At 37.6% G+C, this 27572-nt stretch overlaps 1 protein-coding gene and 1 long non-coding RNA gene across 4 annotated transcripts in view; one reads left to right on the forward strand and one right to left on the reverse strand.

The window, feature by feature from the left end:
- The first annotated feature begins 781 nt into the window (after positions 1-781).
- LOC114153446 (uncharacterized) lies at positions 782-12790 on the forward strand. Its single transcript, XR_003597328.1, has 3 exons — positions 782-910; positions 11595-11804; positions 12530-12790. It is a non-coding gene; the product is annotated as an uncharacterized LOC114153446 (long non-coding RNA).
- Positions 12791-13407: 617 nt separating this feature from the next.
- The window catches only part of fstl4 (follistatin-like 4), a 210251-nt gene continuing 196086 nt past the window's right edge, over positions 13408-27572 (reverse strand). For all 3 annotated transcript variants that reach the window (XM_028031338.1, XM_028031339.1, XM_028031341.1), the window contains 3 exons: positions 25540-25647; positions 19794-19903; positions 13408-19650 (listed from right to left, as the gene is read on the reverse strand). In XM_028031338.1, coding sequence (XP_027887139.1) covers positions 18948-19650; positions 19794-19903; positions 25540-25647 — 921 coding nt within the window. In that variant the 3' untranslated portion in view covers positions 13408-18947. The remainder of the gene's footprint in view (positions 19651-19793; positions 19904-25539; positions 25648-27572) is intronic.

Consider the following 27572-nt stretch of genomic DNA (forward strand, 5'->3'; position numbering starts at 1 on the left):
TGAGGTTTACACAGAAGCTAAATTGGCTCTGTGGATCAAAACCGACACCAAGGACTGAATATACAAAGTATTCATGAAGGCCCGGCCTCAAGCATCTGTGTGGGTGTCCTGCTTTCTTTCTCCTTTTTTTGGAGTTTTCATAGCTGGTAATGAAGCAATGAAAGCTGGACACAATGTTGGGTGAGAGAAATATTAGATATGCAATGAAAATAAGATATTCGAGGGGAGATGACAAAGGTCGACATTTAATTTGCTTTTCTTGATTGAAAATGATGAGAGATTTTCAAATGCAGGGAAGTGCATTTGAAAATGAAGTGTAGAATAAAGCTGACCCAGAGAGCAAAAAGCAGAAATTAAGTGGTTAAAATGTATTTATCTGCGTTATTTTCTCTTTTGGTGTGGCCGCTGTGATTTTTAAACCTGCAATACAAAGAAACCGGACTAATTCCGTCATGTTTGTAGAACGTGGCGATAGTCATAATCAAACAGGATGAAGTATTTCATTAAGTATATAGAGTCATGGTTAGTAACATTTTAACAAACTAAATGTAATTATGTAAAATGAAATTACTGACCAATTCTTGAAGAAGTGAAACAGGACAGTTCACATTAATATTTAATTTCAAGTTAACACATAAATATGTGTTTGTTGTGTTTAATTCTAGTAAAGATATGATTTTGTTACATGTTAACCTAATGAAATAAGTTTGTTTTGTGTGAATACAACAAAATTTAGTTAGGTGAATTAGCCCACCGATACCTCTCTTGGCCATAAGGGGGCAGTAATCCAACAATAAAACTGCACTAAAAGAAAAACCAGTTTAAACCGGATTAGTCTGGATGTTCATCCGCAGACTACGGTGGTGATCCCGCCACTTTCTGAGTCCCAATTTTCTCAAAGTTTGATCAGGTAAGGATTATTTTTTTCTACCAGTTTGCTGTTATTGTTGTTTATTTATAATGTACTTAAAAAATATGTGAGGAGCGGTTGGGGGTGGCAGAGACAGGAACAGATTTAACGGCTCAAACTAAACAGGCCGCCTGTTCAACCCCGGTAGGATAGAAGAAGTAGTCCGTCAAAATGAATTGGCAAAGGCTTACGTGTTGAATGGGGCGATCTGTGCTTCTCTCGTTTTTATTTTATTTTAACTCGGCGCCCATCACCTGGTCCATCTTTCTTTTAAAATGGTCTACCTGTATGTTACTTTTGCGGGAGGGTTTGCCTGTATTGGAATTTATATTATCTCTCTATGAAAGCTATTTTTCGTTTAATATAAAAGAGAAATGTGTTTAGTCCTCTCTTGCATCTTGACAAAAACCAAACTGTTTATAGATTTATATCCAGGGAGAAAACATATTTTACATAACAGAACATGAGTCATATTTTATATAAATATGGTAGAAATCAGGATGCTAAGACCATTTTTGTGACAGATTCCTGTCAAGGGGCCAATAGGCGAAACCAAACCAGTAATTTCTATCAATGGAGAAATCCTCCAACCGAAAAAATCGGCGTCCGATTTTTGAAGAAAGAATTTTTGCTCAGTTTCTTCTTCAGTGGTTTTTGTGTAATTTCCTTCAGTTATTATTGATGCAGCGCCCCCAAAGGCGAGGAGGGGAACAGGAACAGGTTTTTCAATTAGCTCGGTAAAAAAAACGAACCGCAGCAGCTGGAAATGTAATAAATGTCCGAGTCTACCGAACTATCAGGTGTGAAAACATCCTTCTAGATTTCAACCAACAGCTCTACTGAGGAAAAAGACATAAAAACACAGACTAGAGCTTTTTCTTCCCTGCAAAGCTTAAATTGCATGGAGGAAGGAGCTTTATGCTTGTCAAAACCTCAAGAGAACTGGAACTTTGGTTTGATGTCTAAAAATACACAGCAGAAATTGCCAGTGTTGCAGCAATGTGCCAATTAAGGATGAGGTTATGAGGTAAGCCAGTGATAACAATAAGGAGCACGGCTTTTTCAACCCACCAACGCGTTACATGAAGGGGAGGAGAAAAACTGTAAAAACAACTTCCTCTAGTCAAGACATAAATCACATGGTGGTGTGTGATTCACCTGCGGTGTAATAGTTACTGTTCAGGGTGATTGTAATTAGAAGCCTTTGTGTTTGTAGTACAAGCAGTCTTCAGTTTCTAATTATTAAATTCTTCAAACATTAATTTCATTTCAGCTCTTGTCAGGTTTTAGTAACATGCTAATCAACAATCTCTTCATATTTCTGAGTATATCTGTAAATGTCAAACAGCTGTTGCTCCTAGTTTTGAATGGGAATAATTTCCTTTGACTTTTATTAAGTGGATGTGTAAATTACAAGGTGGAGGCTCAGCATGTGCAGTAGTCTTCAATTAATCAGATTAATGGTTTAAATTGAGGGATTTTATGAAAAGTCTCTTTTTATGGAAAGTATAGCTGGAAAACTAATTTATAAAATACATTTGATGGCATCAGAAAAGGTGGGAGAAACATCCAGACTTATAAACTAAAATTGTAAATAAAAAGGATACATTTTTATTAAAATCTGACTGGTATCTAAAAAGTCATAAATGAGATAAGTATAATTAATGAAATTATTTAAAAGCGAAAAAAAGCCAAAGTGCCATAAAACAACAAAGAAAAAAGTTGAAACTGAGAATCCTCGATTCCTAACGTTTTTATAGGTTTGATATTTCACTGAACCCTGAAAGTTATGTTAGCTTCAACTTTCTATTTGACCTTTGGATTTCTGTTTGGAGTAGATGACTCTTTATGACTTCACTTTCATTTAGAAAAGGAATGAAGGAAAAACTGTTTCTGAATGTCATGTTTATCAGGTTTATTACCCTGTTAGTGCAACTTGAGAGGAAGCTGTGAGGACACATCTTTATTGCAATTATTTCAAAACTTGTGTTTATTGCACAAGCTCCTACTTAGCTTTATCTTATTTCAGGTGCACTAAGACATTTTCACTAAAAAGTAGACCAAAACTACTTGGTAATATTTTGTTTTTGCAGTGAAATAAACCAAATCCTGTCACCTGAGCATAAATCCCTGTTATTATTTCCCTCTGCTTTCCTTTCAGAAACGTAGCTGTGAACTGTCTAATTGTGCTCGTTTCTCAGCTCTGTAGAGGCATGTCTGTGTGACAAAGAAAATGTAATTGTGTTTGAGGGTGAGGGCTGTGAGTGTGACAGGATGTGCAGCTGCTCTCTTGTTCACAGCTGACTTCCTGTTTGTATTTGTGTGCCATCGCTGCTGATGAGTTATTGACTGCTGTGTTCAAAGCTGTATAAACAGACTCTTCCTCCCTCTGGAGGGCAACCAGATCATGTGCTCTTGTAGCTACAAAGGAGTCTGGCCAGCATGGATCATCGGTTGTTCTAATCAAATTAAGGTCAAATCAGGAGAAAAAGAAAATCTGTCCATACAGTGACCCAAATCTGGACCGCTGTAGCTTTTATGTGACTCCAGACGCCAAATTACAACAATTTTCTCAAGTTTATAATCCAAACTCAACAAATCCCCAATTAGTGCATAAATGTGCAATTTGTTTTTTTTTTTTGCGAAAATCGTCAATTATTTGGTTTGTTATGCTAACTCCCACCTGAAGGTGGCAGTATTTACCATTTTTACGACACTGCTTCGTCCACCTTATTTGATGTTGATACGGCAGGTAACAAAAGTCACATTTAATGTCAGATATTAATATTGCAAAATTCCTTGCAAAAATGTCTAAATTAGCAACATGAATTTTGTGATTTTGATTGCAAAAATCAAAATTTTTGATTTCACATGAAAAGATGTGCAATATCATTTAGTTTTAAAAATTCCAGATGCAGAGACCGATATTATTTTTGTAGATTAATGGGTTTTATCAATACATGCTGGTTCAGTCGGCCCTTTGAGAACATTAGTGTCAAACTTAATTTCATTTTGTGCCGCATCAAAATCGTTAAAGGATCAAAATCTGTTGACATTTTTAACTTCCTGTCTTCAGAACAGGAAAGAAAACTGTCCAATTTGTTAGATTTTTTTTACAGAACAATAAATCAGTTTATAAGAAACTTAGTTTTGCCATGTAGATGCCAACAGGGCTAAAAGTTGAAAAGTTGATCTACAATAAATATTTATTTTTGAAAAAAAACATCGAACTTCTTTATTTGCTTGATTTTTTGTTGTTTTTCTATTCCACAGTTTTGGCCCATATGACAAAAAGTTTGGATACAAAAAGTTCATCCATATCGTCTTACGTTTTTTTAAAAGCTTTTCCACTAAATTTAATGCAACCTTGAGGAAATTCAAATGCAGAAAGAAGAAAGTAACCCAGTGGTTTGTTTTTCATCACAGAAATGAACAGCTGGTTAACAAAATGAATAAAATCCATTGCATCTAATGAAATCTTCTGCTGCAAACCGTCTGACCTCCAGTGGAGCATGTCCTCATGTTACATGCATGTGTCGCCTTTCTGTCCCATTACAGCTTTCTTAATGAATCATGACAACATGTAATGAAGTAATTTTCTGGCAGGTATGGTGTGCTGTCCTGCTGTGCTGTCAGCTTCAACACCAAACCTGATGTCTCTTATTTATAGCGGGAGCCAGATGCAGCTGCCTTCCTTTAAATAATTAACTGCTGAAGACTAAGTTAATGTGCGGACGCGCAGTCTCCTCTTTGACCCATCTGTCAAGCAGAGAGACTAAGAAACTGTCAGTGGAAATAAACAGACTTAAGATAACAGCTTAACAAATTGTACGCAGCTGGCAGCCATTGCTTGCCACTTACTCAACACACCTAACACTGCAAAAAGAGAAAACGAGTCTGTCAGTATTATTACTGTTATGCTCCAATTTGGATCCGTCACCAGGGCTGGAAAACTTGCCCATCAAATGTTATTAATGTAATTATAATGCTGTCAACGTCTTAATCAGCAATAATATTAACCTGATCTGATTCAACATGACAATACAATTCAGTTAATATATGCTTTCAGACAGAGAAAATGTTTGGTTAGGTTTGTCTGATATTCTTCAAAAATCAGCAACATTATGAAATGATTATCCATTTTGTTTTTGGGACATTTCTATAGAGATGTAAAGATAATGAACCACCTCCATATTTCTCAAAGGAAAGTTTGTGGAATGTGGTTTCTGTCAACTTTTACATTTGTCTAAATTATAAATTGTCACACTGCAAAAACATAAAATCTTACCAACTATTTTTTATCCAGTTTCTGGTGCAAATATCTTAATACACTTGAAATAAACGAAACTAACTTAAATAACGTTTCAGTAAGATAATATACATCAAAAAGTTCTTGCTCCTCTGGAGGATTGTTTCACAGAGAACTGTGCCGTTACCTAGCAACCCTGACCAAGTCCAGCCCGTTATCTAGCAACCCAGTTCTAGTTACATTGGCAGACTACTTTACTAAAAATGGGGAAAAAATCTTGTAAGTAAAATAATCTGCCAGTGGAGCAAATATTTTTTTAATATTAAGGAATTATTGATTTAAAACAAGCTCATATTTATTGGTGAAAAGTTACTTGGAAGTTAATTCTGTCTTATTTCAAGTGTAATAAGATATTTTCACTAGGAACTAAATCGAAACTACTTGGGGTTTTTTCTGTGCATTGGCCAGTAAACATTACTGATTGGATACATACAAAAAGAAAAAGAAATGGCAGCTCAACGAAACATTTATATGCTGATTAAGAAATGAAGATATAAATTTACAACAAAACAAAATGTTTTGATTTACATTGGACCCCCGGTATTTGTGGGTCCAGTAGCTAAAATCTGCAACTACTTGAGAACTCCTCTAAAAACAATTACAGCTGCCTATTTAATAGCTCAAACACAAATTTACCCTAACATGCAAACTGTTAGCAGTTCAGCCAATTAGCTCCAAGGAAAATAAATGGCGCTTTGGGATTGGCTGATTTGAAAACATCAACCAGTCATGTGAAGTGGCATTCTGTCAGTATTTCAGCTTCCAAGCTGTGTTATTTTAAAATATTGTAAATGTGCTCTATGAAAAAAAAGTAAATTAGGGAATATAAATATCCTTTGTGTGGTTTTATAAATATGTAGTAAGAAAAGAAATGAAAATAATAATCTGGAAACAATTATTCTACTTCTATAAATACTATTTCACACTCCTGCAGTTAGTCGTGTATTCATGAGACCCAGGTTTCAGTTTATTTAAAGAGGACAGTTGCTTTTAACTTAATATTTCTCTCATCAAATAATATTCAGTGATTTGTTTGCAGCTGAAATGTCATGATGTCGAGGTGACATACTTCCTGTAAAGCTGCTTCATGTGTTTTGCAGCTTGACGGTTTTGAAAATATTTCAGTTTTTAATGAGTCTGGCTGCTTTTAAATAATCAAACTTTAACTGCAAAATCTGAACAGATTCCTAAAATATGAAAACTTTTATATGTGGAAAAAATAGGAAGGGCTGTTTTTAAAAAGTCTATACCTACTAATGGGTAGTAGCTAGTTACATTTACTCAATTACATTTGCATAACTTTTTTGAGAAAAAAATACTTTTAGGAGTATTTTGTCTTTACTCTTGAGTAATTTCTTGGACGGCTATTTTCTACTTTTACTTGAGTATAATTTTGAAGTATTCTTCCATTTATACTTTCAGAGTCATTATGATGTAGTATATCGGTCTCAGTATGTGATTTTGAAAGTTAATTTAGCTAAATTCCATAAACATGAACCAGTACTAATGCAACTAATCGGTAGAGTTCACACTTTAGAATGAGAATGAGAATCTTTTAAAACCCAGTCCTTAAACCTCAGAGTACTTTAGCTCAAGCTGCGTCTCCTAATCTTTACTCAAGTGTTTCCCACTCTGAGGTCCTGCTTCATGCTGAACTGGCGCCTCCTGAAAGTTGTAGATTGTGACGCTTTTCTCTGCTGCTTCACAGTCAACAACCAAAAAGTCAAATCAGTTTTGATGTTGCTTGGATTGCTTTTGTTGGACAGTTACCCACAAAACAAAATCTAAAAACCTTGATTTTCTATTTTATGTCTGGTTATTTTAATTATTGTGGAGCTTTTGTTTTGTCTTGAGACGCTATGAATTACAGCAACTTCTGAAGTTTGCTTTATTTTCCTAATATTATTCACCTGCACAGCTTGAAAGTGACTTCCTGTTTGGTGTGTTTTTGTTTTCACTTCATATCTGAAATGAAATGGTCCCTCATGTAACACGTTAATTATATTGAAATTAAGCTTCAATTTCCACCAAATCAAATTGTTCCCTACTAAAATAAACCAACTGCACTGATTTAAAAAAAAAAAAAACAAGTGTAGTTGAGTAAATGCAACTAGTTACTGCCCAACTAACTTTGATTAGTTTGATTAGCCTTTGATTAAGGCTGAAATATTTGAGACAAATGGTTCAGTTGGCATGGAAATATGAACAGTGGCTTTGCAACATGTCAATGTTGACCAGGCCTGACAGTTGTTGTGTTTGTTGTTTAGGCATTTTGGTGTTCAAAATATTAAATCAACTATTTATCTATTTAAAGCAAATTGATGTCACCTTTGTAAAAATCATTGGATAAAAACCATAAATGAACATTTCTCATGATTATTTAAGAGTTTTAGACTTTATAGACAGCCCACTAAGGAAGTTGAAGATTATGTTACAGTAAGTACTGCATAAAAATGTTGGATTCAAATAATAATCACTAACATATCCTTTAACTCTGCAGTGGAGCAGCTTATATTTTCTGAATTTATTGATACTCCTTATGCAAACAGTGCGTTTTGAACTATCTGTGTGAGTGTGTGTTAAGTCTGGGAAGCCTTCTCTGTCCTGTCAGTGACACACACACAGCAGACCTCCTGCTTTCTGGATGGCTGACTACTGAAGAGGGATAAGACTGAAGTCTTAGTTGTTCCAAATCGGTTTGGGCCGCTGCCAACTGCAAAGCACATTTCATCGTCTGCAGGAGCCTCCACTGCTGTGCAGAGTTTCACTCAGCTGAAAACTGAAAGCTGAGGACTCTTTTTCATCAAATAGATTTGTTCCCTCCAAAATAAAGCGGCTGCATTGATTTCTTTTGCTGACAGCAACCAGTGAAACTTTGACTGGTTACATGGAAATTAGAGTTCAGGTTCTGTATATCAAGATGATGTATATCAGACAATGGCAGTTAGAACTCAATCAATCAATCAATCAATCAATCAATCAATCAATCAATCAATCAATCAATCAACTAATCAATCAACTAATCAATCAACCAATCAATCAATCAATCAATCAAGTTTATTTATGTAGCACATTTCAACAGCAAGGCAGTTCAAAGTGCTTTATATCGTAAAAATACAAAGTCATAAAACACAGTCAATAATTGAAGCATTACAATGACCAGATAAAATCTCAGTATCTGAGAACGGTTTTATGCTTAAACATGTTTTATAAAGTCCATAAATCTATTCTAACTTGTTACAAAGGAAGAAGCCCAATGATAGTAAAGTTCTTTCATTTCCTTGTTGGTTGCAGTTTGGTGTGAAACTTTACAGTTTGCATAATAAAACTTTTGTACCAACTTACCAAATTCAGTTCAACTTTTTCAGCTGTTCCAGATCAAATTGGAGGTTTGAAACTTGAGATCAATTCAGCTGTAAGAATAAGATTAAATCATCCTTTATTTGTACAAACGTCATTTTCTTAAGCTTCTTGTGTCCTGAATGGGTCAGAATAATAAAAGCTCTCAGCTGAACATACTAAGTAACAAGCGCCATCTCTTGTTTATATTTCTGGTCTCTTTATGGCCCCAGACGGCACCATAATGTTTATAACTCCACCTTTAATGTTTCACAAAGACGGAGCAAATGGGACTCCTTGTTGTACAGTGTGATGAATTATGCATGTATTCTAATAAACAGAGGTATCTTTGCCCTTTAGAGGGATTTTTCTCTCACATACAGAATACATAAACGCATTGCTATATTTATATGTAGTATAGAATATTTTCTCTTATGGAAATTTGTTATAAGATTAATGCTGTGGGGGATAAAAGATGTGGTTTTGTTAGCAATTACTGTTAATGGTTTTGAGCAGGAAAGTTAGGTATGTGGCCAAAAAGCAAATGGATTTTTTCATCATAATCCCGCAGCAGCTCTGATGTTCAATTTAATCATCTGTGCTTTTGTAAAACAGAATCAACAGGCAGGACACTGAAAACACACTCACTGTTTCTGAGGATTTTCTCCTCAAACAGGAAAAATCCACCGGTGGCCAAAAACACGATCCTGGAAGAATCACACAGACTCACTCATCCAGATTCCCTTCAGTCTGGAGAAACGCAGCTTCCTTCACTTTCAGCTGTTACCTTCACATTTCCTCACACAAGAAGAAAATTCAGATTTTCCCAGTTGAAGGATCAAACTCAACAAAAGATTCATATCAGTAAGAATATTCTGTAGAATATTCCTCAGATGTAAATAATTCATCTTTCACTTTGGCCTTGCCAACAGAATATCTGCCTCTCCTCTCAAATTTTGACTTTATGAAGCGATAAATCATATTATATTAGCACGTTTGATGTCTGTTGTTTCAGATTTCCTGAGTGGCATCTTAACTGTCTTGAGAACAAGTTATCCATTAAATCAGTCGTTATTTATGACGGTTATTAATCTGTGCTCAGTGAAGCGCCTTCACTCTGCGGCTGATATAACTTCTCTCTCTTACTTGTTTTTGCTCTGATTCTTATTTTATGAACTTTTTCCTGCCTCCTGCCCTCTGGCTGCTGGAAAACCTTTAGATTCATAACTCCATTAAATATAATTGATTGAGCTGGAACATCTTGATTGCAAATTAAACCTTTTTACAAAATATTTTTAGCAGTACTCACAAAATCAGTAATTCCATATAAAATCAAAACACTTCAACGTTATTCTTCTTTGTAATCATTGAGAAAACAGATTCTCTGGCAGAGCGTGGAAAACGTTTGACTTGACATGGAAATAATGAAACATGAAGATTCACCGTCACAAACGCCACAAAGCAAAAACAAAATCAAACTTTGACATATAGAGAGAAACCAAATAATTTATAATCCCAGCATGGCTGTTCGTGCTTTGGCTTCCTGCTCCCAAATTTACCAGAAGGAAAAGAAAACTGCACAAAACTACATTTAATACAAATAAAAGGGACAATGTTGAATTTAAGTCTGACAATTAATTAATAATTTTAAATATTTTGTAAAACTGAAGCTGCTTTTACTAATCATCACTGCTGATAGAATCAATACATAACATATTGATACATCTTTTTTTTAACCAGGAAGTTAGTAAATATAAATATGATTATTTATGACACTTTCCAGTCATTTCCCTAGAAAAAGGGTTTTGATTAGTTGATCAGTTGTTGTGCTTATTGGTAATGTAACTACTAACATTTACTCAATTATATTTACTTTAGTAACTTTTTATTTAAAAAGTTTTACCTGAGTAATTTTATTAAGTATCTCTACTCTCGAGTAAAATGTCTGGATCTTCTTGTTTGGGTCCTCTACTCGCAGCCTCTGAACGTTTCAGAGTGAAATGTGGAAACTTTCATCTCTCCGTATCCCGCTGAGTCTCGCTCTCTGAAACGGTCCGACCACGGAACGTGTGGGTCCCACTGCAGCTGAGGTGTCGGTAATATTGACGATATTATCGTTCCATCTGATGACGGTTGTGATGAAAAGTGTCAGAAATGAAGGTTTGCTCAGCAAAAAGCTTCATACACAAATTATTTCATCTCTCAGCACCGGCCTGCAAAGCGCCCAGTCGTCCTTCACTAACTGGTTTGAAACCAGAGGCAAAATGTGACGATTTACCAAATGTTGGTATTTTAATTTATATAAGTAACAAATAATAATAATAATCAGGCAAAATAATTTTTTTCCAAATCAGTTTCTTTCAATAAGAAACGTGTTAAACTGTAACAGAAGCTGCAGGTGTTTTTCTGTTTCTGGTTAAAACATGTTTGTTTTTCATTCAAGGGTAAAAAAATCCAGAAATTTTACTCAAGAGTAGAAATACTTTATGATAAAATTACTCAAGTAAAAGTAAAAATAAAACATAAATGTACATAAAAAAGAAAGTACGTTCACAAGTAAATGTGTTGCTGTCCGACTCTAACCAGGATTAATGATGGAAAAGCAGGAAAATGTTTTCCTCTCTGCAGCTGGACGTTGAAAATCTTTACTTTTACTAAACGATTGTATTGTCTGATTATGTTGGTTGTAAAACACATTTCTGTTTGTTCTGTTTTGATCAGATATATTAGATTGTGATTCACTTTGTCCATTTTCGTTAATTTATTTTAATTACATTGCATCCAATATTAGACGTAATCTTAAGACCAAGCTTTTGCATTTGAATAAACCCAAAAACTTAAAGAATTTATTCAAAAGCAATCCATATTTATAACATAGTTTTAACAATCAATTATAACAACGTTAGTTATAACTGATTAATTGTTTTTGGGCTCTTTAAGTAAAAATGTTGATACAAAACGTTGTAGCAATCCGAAAGTTGCTTTCATGGTTTTCCAGTTTCACCATTAATAAATCAGTCTGTGTTTAAACTGCAGGCTTGTGGCTGGATGGAAACAAAATGGCTGCTTTCCTGCAATGAAAAGTGAGACCTGCTGAGAACAGATGCAGAGTTTGTGCTGATCTCAGTCGCTCTGTCATCCCAACGTGGACCGGATCCCAGAACGGTTCACACTCCTGCAGACGCCCTGCCAGCATGAACCGGATAAAAATAAACCTACTGATGAAACACAATCGGCCTATTTAAAGTAAAAAAACACAGAAAAATTAACACATTTTCTCATTTGTTTCTTTATGTTCGCAGGCTTCATATTGGCTGTTTGGTGTCATTAAGGGAAGAAACACGAGAAACAGCAAACATGTTTTAACCAAAATCCACCAGACAGACACAAACCTGCAGCTCCTGTTAAAGTTTAACCCTACAAACCTCAACCCAAGTTTTTTAAGGACCAAAATTACAATAATTCAATAAGAATTTTTTCCAAATCAGTTTCTTTCAATAAAAAACATCTGAAACTGCAGGTGAATTTTTGGTTAAAACATGTTTTTTATTGAGTGGATGGAAAATCCAGAAATTTTACTCAAGTAAGAGCAGAAATACTTTATAATAAAATTACTTAAAGTGAAAATAAACTACATTTTTCAAAAGCTTTACTTAAATACCCAACTCTGATATTAAATGATTTATAATTTGATGAGTTATTCTCAGTACTTGATTAAACTTTTTACCAAATATAATTTCTTGGACGGAAACGTTTTAGTTTTAAAATCATGTTGAATTATTGTAATTTCTGGATTCTCTTCTCCGTCTGAATGCAGTAACTTGCCTGTTCTTTCCGTCTTTCTTCTCTTTAAAAGCTTTTGACACGTCGGCGTCTTGTGGTTTCACCATCCTGTAATTATCCTGCTGAATGATTACCTGTAAATGCTCTGCAGACAGATTGAGATCTGCTCACTCATTTCAAACCTCCAGGGAGGCGTTTCTTCAGGTTTACACCAGATGTTGAAAAGGTGTAAACGCGCTTCCTGTCAGCGCCGCCGCCACCGAACAGACGCGTTTCCACGTCGCCTCGGCTCACACAGGCGGAGCTGTTTTCTCCTCAGGCTTCACTCGGTGAAGTGAGATCTCCAGTCAGGCAAGTGTTTGGTTTTTTTACCGCTATGGACAAAGAAATGGTTCATATGTGAAAACTGGGATTGTGGATGCAAAGTAAAACTGAGTGACGGCTTACAACAATTTGAGAAACTGTTTCCTTTTTTTGCAGAAAGAAGTTTATAAGAAATTTTTACTGCCTGTAAACGAGACTTAATTTACTTTAAAGATTCATTAATCCATGTGCAAACTAACACACTGCATAACTGCTTTAGACATTTGGTAACATTTTCAAAGTCAGGGAAATGTTCAGTTAAATCACACTGCTGCTAAATCATCAGCACCAATCCGAGATTAAACTACCACTCAGAGCTTAATCTATGCTAATCTAATAATCTTAGATTAAACTATGATTGTTAGCGTTTTGAATCTCTTTAGTTCAGATAGTTTATAATTATTTCATCTTTTTAGTTTATAAAAAAACATTATTTTAATCCACACTTAATGAAAACTATCCTCAGTCAGTTTTGCTTTTTGTAAAACGTCCCTGAAAAAATTTGTAATTTTATTTATGCATGCAGATCAGAAATGTTTCAAATTAATATTTTAAAGGGAGCTGCTAATACAATATCACAGATTAAACTTTATTTGACTGATTTTGCATTTAGATGTAAATTAGAAATGCTGCACCTTTATCATCAAACTTTAACCATTTATACCAACTTAGTTGGAAAAACCGACTCTGAACCACATGAAAATGATTTTAACAATATATTTATTTCCATTTTTTTCTTACAAAACAATTCCCTCATAAACCAGAACACACAAAATGCATAAAGAAAACTGTACAGGTTCATGTCATGTCAGAAGGTGTCCTATCTGGAACAATGTTATCTACAGCAGTGGTTCTATCACACTGAGCAGCGCGGCTCTACGCCGCTGCTCTTCGGCCTAAAACAGGAACGCTGATCCACAGAACGACAGCAGCAGCCAGAATCATCGGTTTGCTCTCGCTCCTTGGCTCAGCAGTGGTGTGTCTTACTGAAAAGTGACTTTTACAAGCAGCTTTTGGGCGATCAGTGCGAGGTCAGAGGTCATGTTGCAGAGTTGTTTGGTTACATGCAGGATTCAGATTTAGATGGGAGTGAATTTGGATCATTATGTAGTTGGAACTTCAGACAGCAGAGCCAAAAACAAGTTCAACATTTATTTAAAAAAATAAAACGACAGCATAACGTATTCAGACACGTTTGTCTTCTCAGTGCAACAGTGGTCTAAGAAACATCAACAAATCGCTGTTGATATTCTCAAAATTGTCTTTAGTTTTAAATGTTGCATTAGCAGCAAATATCTTCAGACAAATAATTAAACTAAACTGGGGTTGCTACATGCTAACACCACACTTTGACATCTTAGTTTGTGGATTTCATTTTTAAGATGTTTGACCTGCCAAAATAAAAGCCGGCAACATTTCATTTAAATGGCTGTGAGTACTTGTGATCTGCAGAGTTAAATTTCTGTTTTTCTTCATTTTAGCGTGTTACAACCACAAACCTCAGTGCTTTTTATTTAGATTTATTGATATTTTGTTTGAATATGATGTAGATTTGTGAAGTGAAAGAAAAGAGGATGTTTTGTTTGGGACATTTCTGCCAACTTTGAACAATTAAAACTAATATTTGCTCTTTGTGAAATGGTTCAGGCTCAGATTGGATTCTCAAGCCATTTTTTTGTTGAGATTTTGTATATCCTTTGAATGAAATCTATGTATTGCAGCTCTGTCTGTTAGTGCTGGAAGGCAAATATTCACCACAATCTGATATCTTTTTCTGCCACACATTCATGAACGGCTAAAAGTTTAATTTTAATCTCATCTGATCTGACACTTTCTACATGTTTTCTGTCATCTTCTGGTTTTTAACAGTTAGTTTCCAAATCACCAGATGCTTGTGTATTGCACCTTTAAATTTAAAGTAATTTTAATGACATGCCAGAAAACGATGGATTCACTGCCGTTTTCTCCCTCATGTTGCTGCGCTTTGCTGGTCAGCTGGCTCAAATAAAGCTTAGGAAAGGTTTAAATAGAATTTTGTGGAAAATGTAGCTGTAAGCAGGATGTCTGTTAAGCTGGCAGATAATCTAATTGATTTTCCACCTGATATCAGTTTGATGTAAATATAAAATTCTTAAATTAAAATATACCATTTCTCAGAAAAATAGCTATTTTTGTGTCTCTTCCCTAGACGTGAGATATGTGGAATCCTGTTCTAGTAGTTTTGGATTTTATAACTTAATTTTTTGATTAGAGAAAAGAGGATTTAATGCATTTTATCCTACTTTAGGATGTTCTACGTACTTTGAAATTTGTGGTCGTAACGTCGCAAATATGCAGAATGATGAAATGTTTAATCTGTACTCACAGAAAAATCACATGAACCTCTAGAAACTCATGTAAAAACTCATAATTGTTGATAAAAATGTCTCCATTCTGCCTCAAACTAAATTGTTGTGGCTGCAGACAAAACACTAAATGCACAAGTTAACTATTTAGCAAAACGCACAAATCTTCTGATGAGAAATGCTGAATAAGTGAGCTGCCTTCATGATCCAAAGGATCAACGTTTATAGTAACAACATCTTAGCTACATAATGTAGATTAAGGCATTGTGTGAATTTAGAGCAACTAACTAAAACTAAAAAGTAAAGATTTGGATCTCTTGAATTTATCCACTGAAGCACCGCGGCTAATGAGGTTAGCTTAAAAACTGATTACATTTGAGCAAAAGAAGCAAAGTTTCTGTCATGACACACATGTGACCTAAACAGATTAATTTTTTATTTACGTTTATTATTATTAATGTAGCAAGTCACTCAGAATAACGTCGTTAAAACTGTAAATGAATAAAACGTTAATTTATCCAGATAGTTTTCAGGTTTTGCTCTCAGATTTGAGGTTTAAATTTTGTAGCATTTTGTTGACTTTGTTCATACAGCGCATAACTGCATGAATAATTAATATACTGCAAAAACGTACTATATTACCAAGTATTTTAGTCTAGTTTCTAGCATAAATAGCTTTATAGACTAAATTAAATTAAATATAACTTATTAGCAAGATACAGAAGCTGTTTTAAGTAAATTTAACTGCCAGTAGAACAAGAACTTTTTCATAAATATTAAGTAAATATTTACTTAAAACAAGCTTCTATATCTTGCTGAATATACTTGTAAGTTTTGTCTTAATTCAAGAGTAACATTTTATAAGCACTAGAAAAAAACACTAAAAATACTTGGTAAGATTGTTTTTGCAGTGTATCTCTTCGTTTTGATTCCTGCTTTCTGCTGCTGAAGACGGAAAGTTAAGTTAAAGTTTTCAGACTTTTTGATAACTGCTGCTGTGTTATTCTAAATATATGATTTTCCTTAATCATCTACAAATAGACCTAGAATCAGCTTTCTGACTAATCTCATCATTTGAAACAAAAGTTGCTCATCAGCCGTTGTGGTCCGATATGTGAGTCCATTAAGCGAGTCGTCCAAGCTGAGCATTGGTGTGCAGAGCAGCCCTGCTGTTGAGAGGCAGATGTGCTTAGTGAGGCTTTCTTGTTCCAGTCATTATTACAGCAGCACAGAAGCTGCAGAGATGTCTGGCTGCTAATAGCTCATCATTGCGATGATTAGTGCAACTGCAGAAACACAATTACACCAAGAATGATGCAGTTCGGCTGGAGAAAATGTGCTATTCTCATACAAAGAGTTGCTGGTGTTCATTTAGTAACTTCTCTAAGAATCCATGAACCCATTGCAGCGCAACGTCACACACCAGATCCGGCCCCCGGCTTCCTGCTGGAGGGCAAAAAGCTGCTTGCTAACGATGACTAGCATTGGTTTTATCACGTTATATCAAGTTGTCAATATAACGTGATAAACATTACATGTTCGTTTTATATATGAAAGAAAAAGAAACAGAGCGTTGCTGCTAATTGTCATCACTACAACTAGATAAGGTAAGAAAAAAGTTTAAATGTAAAAAAAATAGGGAGAGGGAAGTAGATCAGTTATGCTAGCTTGACTATGACAAACGTAACATGTTGCAGAATTCAGTGGGTTTTAGTTAAATTAAAAAGTAAAGGAAAAGGCGACCTAAGCACCAATTATAACAGATGATCAGTACAGCAGGTGTTTAAATTAGCTAACCAACCACCGCTGTGTTAGCTTAGCAGTTAGCAGCGGTAGCTAATGTACCACAGCGATCACTTATTAATAATCACAAAATTAAGCCTGAACTCATAAAAGTATAACAGACCGAATGTTCTGCTCTGTGTGGGAAATGTTGGAGTGATTTTTGGTGTTGAATCCTGATACATTAAGTGGCATTGTTGTCAGTTGCTATGACAACCAGTCTGTGTGTAACGTAGTTGACAGAGCAAAAAAAAGAGGTTTTGAGTTTTTGTTCAACGACTTTTTCTGTGTTATTTTCCCTTTGCTGTGGCGCTCTGCACTGAATGAAAACCAGATCCAGTTAACGGTTCTGCCAGCGCCGCCGTGGATGGAAAAGGAAACAATCGTCTTTTTGCTCTCCAGCGTTGTGCTGGAAAAATGTAAAAAACAGCATGCAACGGGTCCATGGGATTATTAACCTTACAGCTAGCTTATATTCTCAGTGGTTTTGTATAAATTACATATTGCTAATGGTTTGCAAAGATAAAGAATATATTTTAATAAACAGTTACACAGCTTGCTTGAACTTGCTTATGTTTTTAAAACGTTTTACAGCCACAAAATATTTCTGGAGTACCACTGCTGTGATTTAAACTCCTTTCCAAGAGATTTTCTAAACTCAAACTGCAGCCATGTTTCCCATCCAGCGGATTTGAGAATCAGTCGGTCGGGTGTGAAAGAACGAAGGACGGCAATTCCTGAGAACCAAGCTGATTATTGGATAGTTGAGCTTTCTGCTTCTGTTGTTTAACAGAAACGCTGTGTATAATTTCAAAAACAAGCATTTAAGTTTCTCAAACAGCAGATTATTTGTGTTTCAGCCAGCTGACTGGCAGTGTGCAGAGAAAACTCCAAATGCTTTTTTCTGGCATCTCATTTAATCCTTGTAGGCCGAATGTGTCGACAGCCAAATTTGCAGTATCGTAATTCAGTGACACTTTGCGCCATCTGAAAAAATTCCAACGGTTTCTGAGACGTTGCGCTTTCCAGGCAATGTCAGGTTATGTCACTTCCTGCCAGAGCAGGAAGTGAAATTAATCTGAGGGCCACTCTTAATAGAAGGTAAATTATGAAAATGACTATTATGTTGAAATTTCCAGTTATGGATAAATGAGCGAATCATTTACTCACAGGAGATTTAAAGCACTTCGTACAGTTAAAATAATCCAGGTGAAGTTTTTAAACTTGGGGCTCAAAGGGTTAAACCAGAACTTCTTAAAACGTGGACGCCTGTTGATGTTCTGAATGGATGCACAAATGCTCATCAGATTGGATGTACGATGCTGCTTTTCCTCGGCCTCAGAGTAAAACGGAGCCGTTGCCTCGATGGATCGGCTTAGTGGTGTTTTTAGGCTTCACAGCGCGGCGCTGTGCTGTAAACATGGCTAACAGCGAGTTGGGGGAGATTAAACCATTGTGGAGATCGCTACATACTTTCTGTTTCCTCTGCGACTGAAGCATCCAGAGTTACTTAATGGACCAATTGGACTCTTTGGATAGGCAATGGAAATAGAGGGAATTAGATAAGTGCATGAAGCCAACCTCTGCCAGTATGAATGAAAGCTTTCAGAGAGTACAGTACAATACCATGAGTGAACATGTTCGCTTTTAAAAGGACTCAGAACACTACACACTAGAGGCAGACAAGACAGACTGGTGACTATATGCAGCACTGGTGAGAACGACAAACATGAGATTAACAAAACTGGGAAAGCTTTTTATTCTTAAAAAAAAGTGAGCATTGTGCATAGTTCATAGTTGTTACTTTCGCCTCTTCAGGTACCTATTTGCTGTGATAACATGGAAGGAAGTGCAATAATGTACAATTCTGTAGAGTTAAGTGCACATAGATCACTGTTGCACTGAACGGCATTGACACTTTCTCCCAATAGAACTATCACAACAGATTTTCTTAGTATTTTCTCTATTTTTAGGTGTATTTTGATACGTCTCTCAGGCGTGTTTCCCCTCTCAGTCCCAGGTTGGGTTCACGTAAATCTTAATGATAGGTAATTTGGCCTGATTTCTTATTTACTTCTAATTCTAAGTCTCCGTTTTTCCGGCTTTTCTTTTTTACTCATACCTCTCCAACCCAGACCACTGTGTTGGCTCTTTTGATGTCTGAAACCTCGCAGTGTGGCGTTCTCTGTTTGCCGTCCAGGATGAAGAGCGACTCGACCGACGGCGTCACCAGATACTGTCCGAACAAGCCGCTGGAGACGATCACTCGGTTGGCCCCCCCCCACGGCCAGGCCTGGGCGGCCAGGGGCTCTTTGAGGCTCCGGAGAACCTCCGTGCGTCCTGATGACAGATCGGCAAACAGCAGGTCTGAGCCCGACCCGGACGCCGCCACCAACATGTGCTGGTTCGATTCCGTGAAAGAAGGCTGGAAAACCATATCGGAGACGCTTATGGACTCGTCCAGTTCCTGGTTTAGCGTTAGCTCTCCCTGGAAGGACACCGTCTGAACCGTCAGCTTGGAGCGCCTCGGGTCCGGCGTCACGACGTAGCGACCGTCTGGCGACACGTAAGCCTGGCCTGTAATGTTGTGATTGGGGCCGATGACGGTGTCCGTCACGCTGTCGACGAGGAGCTGGGCCGGAGCGCCCAGAAGGCTCTTGCTCTGGCACTGGATGAAGTAGAAGCCGCTCAGGTGTGTGTAGGCCATGCTGGCCGGGATGCAGCTGTAGTTCTTCAGGCTGATGGTCTTGACGCGGTGGAAGGTCTCCAGGTCAATCTTGTGGACCGCCGGCTCATTTTTCAGGAAGACGAATGCAAACCTACACAGACGAAGATCAAACAGGAGGTTAATTACCTGTCAAGGCTTTTTTGGAGGGGACGGGATTATTACACAAGGAAATTCTCATTTGCTCTGATTGAGCAAGCAGGAAGGCTACTGGAGAGTCAGACGTGGCTGGTTTACCTCACGTGAGTTATGATGAGGTTAGTTGGCGGGATGAAGAAATCTGTCACCCTTTGGAAAGTGGTTCGGATGGCGTGATGAACTTCACCCACACTGGCTTGAGGAATTACCTGGAAACACCAGAAATATGCAGAAACTTGAGCTTTCTGTAAACTTTGTTGTACGTAGTTCCCACAAGTCTGAACCGGAAGTGATCGGCGCCATCTTGGTAGGCAAACAATAGATGAACCACGGCTTCCCAACAACAAACACAAAGTTTACTGACCAAATTCAAAAGAAATTTATATAAACATATTGGCTGTAAATTGTCAGATGACGATTTACTGTGATATATTTCACTACTTAGTGAACAGGAAGAGTTTGTACAACATGGAGGAGCTTTGTAAAGGATGTAGGAAATCTTTCTGGTGACTGGCAGAGTGAGTTCAGGTAATAACATCCATGAAGGCTACATGTCCGTCTTAGCTAGCAGAAAAAAAGCTACATTAGCTAATTTTGCAGTACGCAGTAAATATCACTGATATTTATCACTTTTACCCAGAGGTGGGTAGAGTACTCAATAGTTATGTACTTATATTATTTATAAGTAGATTAGAAGATTAGAACTTTGCTGTAGATTAGAGTTTTGTCTGTTCAAGTATATAAATGAATCCCTTCCGATAAGCAGTATGTGATATTTTAGCTCCTCCTGAACACCTTGGGATTTGTTTTTTCTTCTTGTCAGGTAAAACGAAGGCTCATCTGTCAGATCCTAACCACCAGAGCTTGTTCAGGTGACACCCTCATACATCCTGGAGCAGATAAACATCTGCAGTTTATGACCTGAGCCGATGATATGTGGCTCTGCCTCAGTTCTCTGTAGCAGCGTCTCACTCAGAGATGGTTGTCTCAGGAGAACAAGCCGCTGTAAAAGCCTCATCTTTCATGTCAGCCTCCTGGCTCTGAATCAGCAAGTTTGCAAAGTGAAGCGAATGTTCGTCGACCTTTGATTCACCTCGGAAAGTTCTCAAAACACGAATCATCCTCATAACATGGCGATCAGGTCCGAGTCAAATCGGACCGAAGTGTTTGACAAAAGTAAAATGCCCTTTGACCCGCTGTGCCGTCTTCTTTATTTTGTAGACGTTTGTCCTTCTGTCCCCCACAGGAGACTCACGGTTGGTTTAAAATGACAGTTTTGTTATTCTTTGTTACTAATATCAATTATTGCCATTTTGGTCCTTAAAATACCAAAATTTACACTTTATATTTTGGTCCGTCTGATGATGTAAGTTACTTTTTTAAAATTATTTTATTTCCATTTTTTTCTCCGAAGAGTTTTTGCGGCGCTAGTGGCTCATATTTTTTTCTACAGCAGGCAGACAGGAGAGGGGGGAGGACATGCGGCAAAGGTCGCCGGGACCGGGAGTCGAACCCGCGACATCCGCGTCGAGGACTGTGGGGCGTGCTAACCCGCTGCACCACCACAGCACGCCCCAAAGATGATGTAAGTTTTGAATATTAAATGATTGATCATTTGATCAGTTACTCAGTATTTGAGTACTTTTCACCAAATACTTCTTTTATCTTCAGTATTTTCTTGGACAGCTGCTTTTTGACTCTGACTTCAGTAATATTTTGGATGTTCTACCAACCATTGATTTCTTTTTAACCAACTGTACAACTGTGTTCCCCTATTGCATAAAGTAACCAACTTATTAAGTCAGACTTTATTGACCCGCCTCCTTCTTGGGTGGACAAAAAGAAACAAGTTATTAATGTCTCAGTCCCACAAAATGCTCTTTTTTACATTTCTCTGGACAAACCAGCTTGTTTAAACAGAACACAGCTTCGTTTTAAAGAAAGAAAGAAAAAACCTCGTTAACAAAATGTCATTAGCAGCACTGCAGAGCCGTGGCAGTGATGGGAGTTAATGAGTTTAATCTACAATCACTCATGTATTATTAGGCAGCCGCCGTGCTGCAGGTGCTCTCCATTAATGCCACAGGCGCCTTTGTTAAAGCTCATCCACTCAGCGACCCGCTGGAGTTTCACTCCGACCCAAAACCAAACGGGATTTGGTTCTGGCACAGCGGAGAGTATTCACTCTGCAGGATTTGGACGTTTCTAAATTTAATACTAATCCTAACAATGGTTCTATTAATTCGTCATTTAGAAAATTCAATAAACCTTCCAAGGTGTTTTAATATTACTGCTTGTATTGCGTGTCACACTGGATTACTCTTCTTGTCGCTCCTGAGAAGCAATAACCCGTATTATGGATTATATTATGGATTATGAGGAAAATACTCAATCAGTGTTTGATTCTTAAATTAAAAGTGTAACTTAAGAAAATGATCAAAAGCCTGCAGGATGAATCAATTTTGTTTTTCTCCACATTATGTCAGTCAAATTACATTATAATTACAATTATTTCACTGGAAGCATTTTCTTGCTTTATTAGTGAATTTATGGATGTCACATTTGACCTTTCACCTTTTAACCACCATGGCAACTTGTATTAACCAGAAAACGGTTAATGCAAGTTGTTTGGTAGGAAGTAATTGTTCAAATGATCATTTATTCAATGATCATTGATCATATATTTATTATGAAATTGCTCCTTTTGAGAAAAGGCAGTTAATCCTAATATCAGTTTTCTATTGACTCTGCATCATGTAGCCTAGCATGGAAACAGCTGCTTAGCATCTCTGTATGTTAAGTTGCTCCGGTTTAAGGGGAAACGTTGTTTATGAAATAAATCATAACTTGTGGATTCAGGTAAAGTCGGTAATTTGATCAACACTCAGGAGTTTCGGGTCGGTTTCTAAACTAGCTGTTTAAAACTGTTTTGAATCCCGTTTATGAGCAGAACCAGGTGAGTTACATGAACCCGACCTGAACAAGAAGAAACTGAAAAGCTGAAACCGTTTTCAGTCGCTCTGTCCGGTTCTTTCTCTCCATCACGGCGTCTCCAATGATTCAGTTCAAAGGTTCAGCAGGTATTTTTATTTACTACAATGAATTAAATATGTTCACTGAATCCTGTTTATGCAGATGTGTACATTTAGTTATAATTACATTTTTTTAAGGCCATTTGTCACCCTGACCTTTAGGTGACCTTTCCTACCATCATTTCCTGTTTCTCCTGTTTTCTTTTTCAAACTCAAACACTTTTCACCAGAAAACGTTGTTGCACCTTCTTCTACTCAGTTGTGTTGCTTGTTGTGTCATCACCATGTTGTTTACTGCGTTTAGAAATGAGCTGATTATTTCACCAGTTCTCATGCAGGACTGGGAAGGCCGTGTCCGTCTCTGACTGGGAGATTTCTGCTCTCGTCTTTGATGAATCGACAGCCACTCTGATATTTACTCAGAGTTACTGAACCGTCCTGAAGCCCAGCGGTTCTCAAACCGTCACACGTGTTGGAGCCGCTGAAGCGAAGCCACATCGCTGCTGCCGAACGGGTCAATTACTTTCACTTCAAATGACATTAACATTATCAGAACATTTATTTGCGTTGTGATCCATGTAGCCTGCAACCCATTATGCGGCTTCCGTGCAATTGCGTTTTTTGATAGATTCATGCCCTGCTCTCTAATTATTCATTACTTCTGGAGGTTTGCAGGGACGAGATGAAAAACATTTCTGTGCTAAACGTCTCTCTCTCTCTCGCTCGCTCTCTCTGGTTGTTTCAGATTAAATGAGGCTGAAATTATTTTGTCTGAACAAAATATTTGAATCAAATCCAAATCATTTACCAACCAAAGCTGAAGCACTAAAAACTCAAATAAATTGTACTTTTTCATTCTGCGCTCAGACTTGCTGCCTGTTGTTTGGCCTCACAGATTGAAACTCAGCAGAAACTGTGAAAACCAACACAGATGGTGAGTTTCCCATAGTGGCACCTTTAGATCTGCAGAAAGACAAATATTCAGTAACTAATAGAAACTTTACAGAGTTTGTCTGCAAAACATCAGCATGACGAGGTGAATCCAGATTACAGATTAGATTCTTTTTTTGCTGTTGTAATTTTAACTTAAATCCTAATTTAACATCATTTTTGTCAGGTTCTTCTGGAAGTTTATTTTCTGTTCAAACAGTTTTCCTGTCTACTGTGACCACATGCATGCTCAGCATGAGCTGCAAATTTAATGTGGTGATGCGATCAACTGTCCTCTGCAAAGTCAGCCAGTTCCTCTGGAAAACATTTTAGCTGCTGGAAGAATAAAGTGATTTATAACTGGGGTAATAAAATTACATCTTCTGTGACGTATTTCTGTAATAAACAGTCTTTGTTTTATTCAAGCATAGTGTCAGAATCAGTTTGGTAAAAGGTTTTGGAAACGTCTCCTGAGATTTACACTAAAAGTATGAAGTCAGTTCTGCTTGAAGGAGAAAACGATCCAAAACATAAAGAAATGATTCACTGGGCACAAAATGAACATCAGTCATTATAATCTCAGATTAAAGATTGAAATATTATTCAAAGTTTGAGGAGTGAAATGAGAGATTAAACGCTGGTTTATGTTAACAGGAGTTCCAATAATTGTGAAGTGATGGATTTTACTAAATATTTAAAATATATTCTTATTTTTAAATGAACTTTGTCTTTTTCCACATCTTTGCTAAACGTGGTAATCTGTAACCGTGACGACGCCACCTTCACATTTTTCCACCTGTACTCATGAAAACCAGCAGCTGTGCTGGAAAAAGATTCATTCATCTCTAATTGCTCATTCAAACAGAAACATAATAAATTTGATTGCATATCACCTCTGCGTATTTGTTAGAGCAAACAGACAGAACTTCCCCAAAGAGCGAGCAGAACCCGGCTGCGATGGGATCCCCTCCCTCCACGTTTGTGTTTGTTCCAGAGATTATGATCAGCAAACACAAAACCTTAAAACAACACCATCATCGACCCTCTGCAGCCGCGCTCTCCTCGCTCATCTGGGCCGGTTCCCCTGAGGTGGATTAAACACAGCCACACCTGCGATCATCCCTCATCTGTGAAGCCTCCAGCGCCAGCGGTCCGAAGGGACGCCAGGCCTGCAGCTGCTGCTTTGCTGCTAACCGCTCTGAAACATGGATAGTTTAGCTGCTGCAACGCATCACGTTTAAATCACACCAACACAACTGAGCTCAATTAGTTATCAGGAACGGGTTCTTTACTCTGAGCCGCCTGCATAGTGGAGCCCTGGTGTAAAAACGAGGCAGCAGCAGCAGCGCTGCTTCAACATCTGCGTTGCACAAACTGACATTACAAAAATTAATTTGCTTAATGGAAACAAACTCATGTTTTTCCATAAAAAAGCTGCAGGATGATGTGGTTTTTCAGCCGTACTGAAATAGATATATGTCGCTGTAACAGGATGTTACTACTGGCGAAAACCACAAAGAAGACAACAGGAAGTAGTCTTCTTCTTGGTTTGTAGTTTGTTTTTTCGGCTGTGAGCTCTCACAGCATCACAGTTCATTAAAAGTTTTGTTTCATTCCAACGTGTTGAATCCACAATATAGTTTCCACAAAACGCAACAAATAGGCGGGGCTTATCGCCAAGACACCGATGGCTCCTCTGATTGGCTGTTCACATCCACGTCATTTTTATTTAATGTCATTTAATGGAAACACCACAATTGCAAAATACAGACTAAAGATTTGTGGACATTTAATATTTTCCATATTGACATCAGAGTATTGGAAAATTTAACGATCATGGCTGATCAATGCAAAGTAATATAACATTTACATGTCACTCTTACCTGGAGAGTTGGGTGAGTTTTGTCCATGTCGCCCCAGGTAATAATCCACACCTGGTCATGTGACTTATCGTAGAGCATCTTCACAGGAAACGGGTCTGTTGCCACCGCCTAGAGGTCAAAACGAGGAGAAACGGCTAAAATGTTTTAACTACACCAGAAAAAGATGCAGCAAAAAGCAGAGCTTGAGAAACAGCAGCAATAATTCAGATGAAAACTGGAAAAGCTTCAACATCCCTGAAACATTTTTACATTTTGGCACATTAGACCCTTTAATGTAGGCGTGTCCAAAGTCGGTCCTCAAGGGCCGGCATCCTGCATGTTTTTGTTCTCTCCCTGGTTGTAGTAACAACCTTCTCAGCTTGTCAATGTTCTCCTAAGGCCTCTAATGAGCCATCATTGGATCCAGGTGCATTAAACCAGGGAGAGAACTAAAACACACAGGATGGCGGCCCTCCAGGACCGACTTTGGACACCCCTGCACAGACCAACACAAAGTCCAACTGATTGAAAATGTTTTTCAATCTGAAGAGAGTGGAGAGCATTTTTAACAACAAAACAACATTACCGGTGTGGTTAGTGTCATTATGTTGAGCAAATTTAATTTAAATTTGTTCCATAGACAGGGAGACCACTGATCTGAGTCATTATAATGTATTCTGGTCCTGCTGGAGGAAACCCTACAGACTAGCCCAAAGTGCTTTGGAGCCTCTAACGGGTCCAAAGAATCTGGCTAAAGAACAGATTTGTGGAGTCAGCAGCTGCTTTGCGTTCTACTTTACTGAACTTTTGACCTCTTGTCTTTTATTTGCCAACTAATGCAGCAACAAACCAGATTCTGTTAAGACTGTAAGGCGTTTGAAATATTTAAAATAGTTTCTGAATAAAAAAAATCTGGTATCAAACTACCAGAGAAGACATTTTAATAATACGAAGATATGAATGTAACTACAAGGTTTGGCCTGCAGCAGCCCCTGAAGTTAGTTTTGGGTTTTCTCTGCGGTTACCGTCTGTCCAGCTGAGCAACGAATAAATACAAGAAAACATATTAATTCAAACAGTAAGGTTTTATATACTGAGGATTAACTTTCATTTTTTAAATACATCTAACAGGAGGCGTCACTAACAGAGTGACACCTTTTAAAATGCTGTGAACTCAAACCTTTGCTCAGGTTACAGATTTTATTTTTGGATTTTAGCTGCTCTGAAATCATCAGATTAATTATCCTGCTGCTTGGAGCTGGAAGGACAGATTTAATGTTGGATTCAGTGCAGACTAATAACCAAGAAATGCTTTGGATACGTTGATAAAACTAACACCAGCTGGGATAAACTTTGCATGAACTGTGAATGAACAGATTTAGACTCAGGAGAGGCGTCAGGGAAACGATGAGACGCTGTACTGTACTGTGCTGGATGTACTGTATGTACTGTACAGTATGTACTGTATGTACTGTTTGTACTGTTTGCTGCTGGAGACGCTTTAATGATTCTGTCTGAAACGCAACATGAGCAAGAATAGACAGAATACACAATAAAGCAGGGAGAGGAAAGAACACGGAGGGATCGGCGAGGTGAGGGAATAAACTCAACCTCAGATCTGCTGCAATGTCAACAACAAGGAATAACACAATCCATTAGCCGGTCTGTGGCCGGGCGGCCGGCCGGCGGGGAGCTGCTGACACGCTCACCAGCAGCTCTGCTGTCAGTAATGGGGGGTGCAGCCCTCTGCTCCGCTCCGGTCAGCCAAATGTCAACTCAGCGTGAGTCTATGAACACTTTGAGGAGAAGCTCTGCGTGTTTTCAGTGTGATGGGAGCAAAGGTAACGCTGAGGCCGGGCCCTCAATACTGCAGCCTGGGAGCCAGTCCACCAGCATGTTGAAACCGATGGAGCAAGAACTTAGAGGTGACCTACTGAGCAGGTAGGGGTCGCTCTAAACATCTTCAAATCTGCCTCTGTCTCTTTAAATCCAAACAAGCTGCTGGCCACGCCCCCAACTCAACGCTTACACTCACACAAGAAAATGGCTGCAAA

This window comes from Xiphophorus couchianus, chromosome 11 (genome assembly GCF_001444195.1).
Source record: "Xiphophorus couchianus chromosome 11, X_couchianus-1.0, whole genome shotgun sequence".
Classification (NCBI taxonomy): domain Eukaryota; kingdom Metazoa; phylum Chordata; class Actinopteri; order Cyprinodontiformes; family Poeciliidae; genus Xiphophorus; species Xiphophorus couchianus.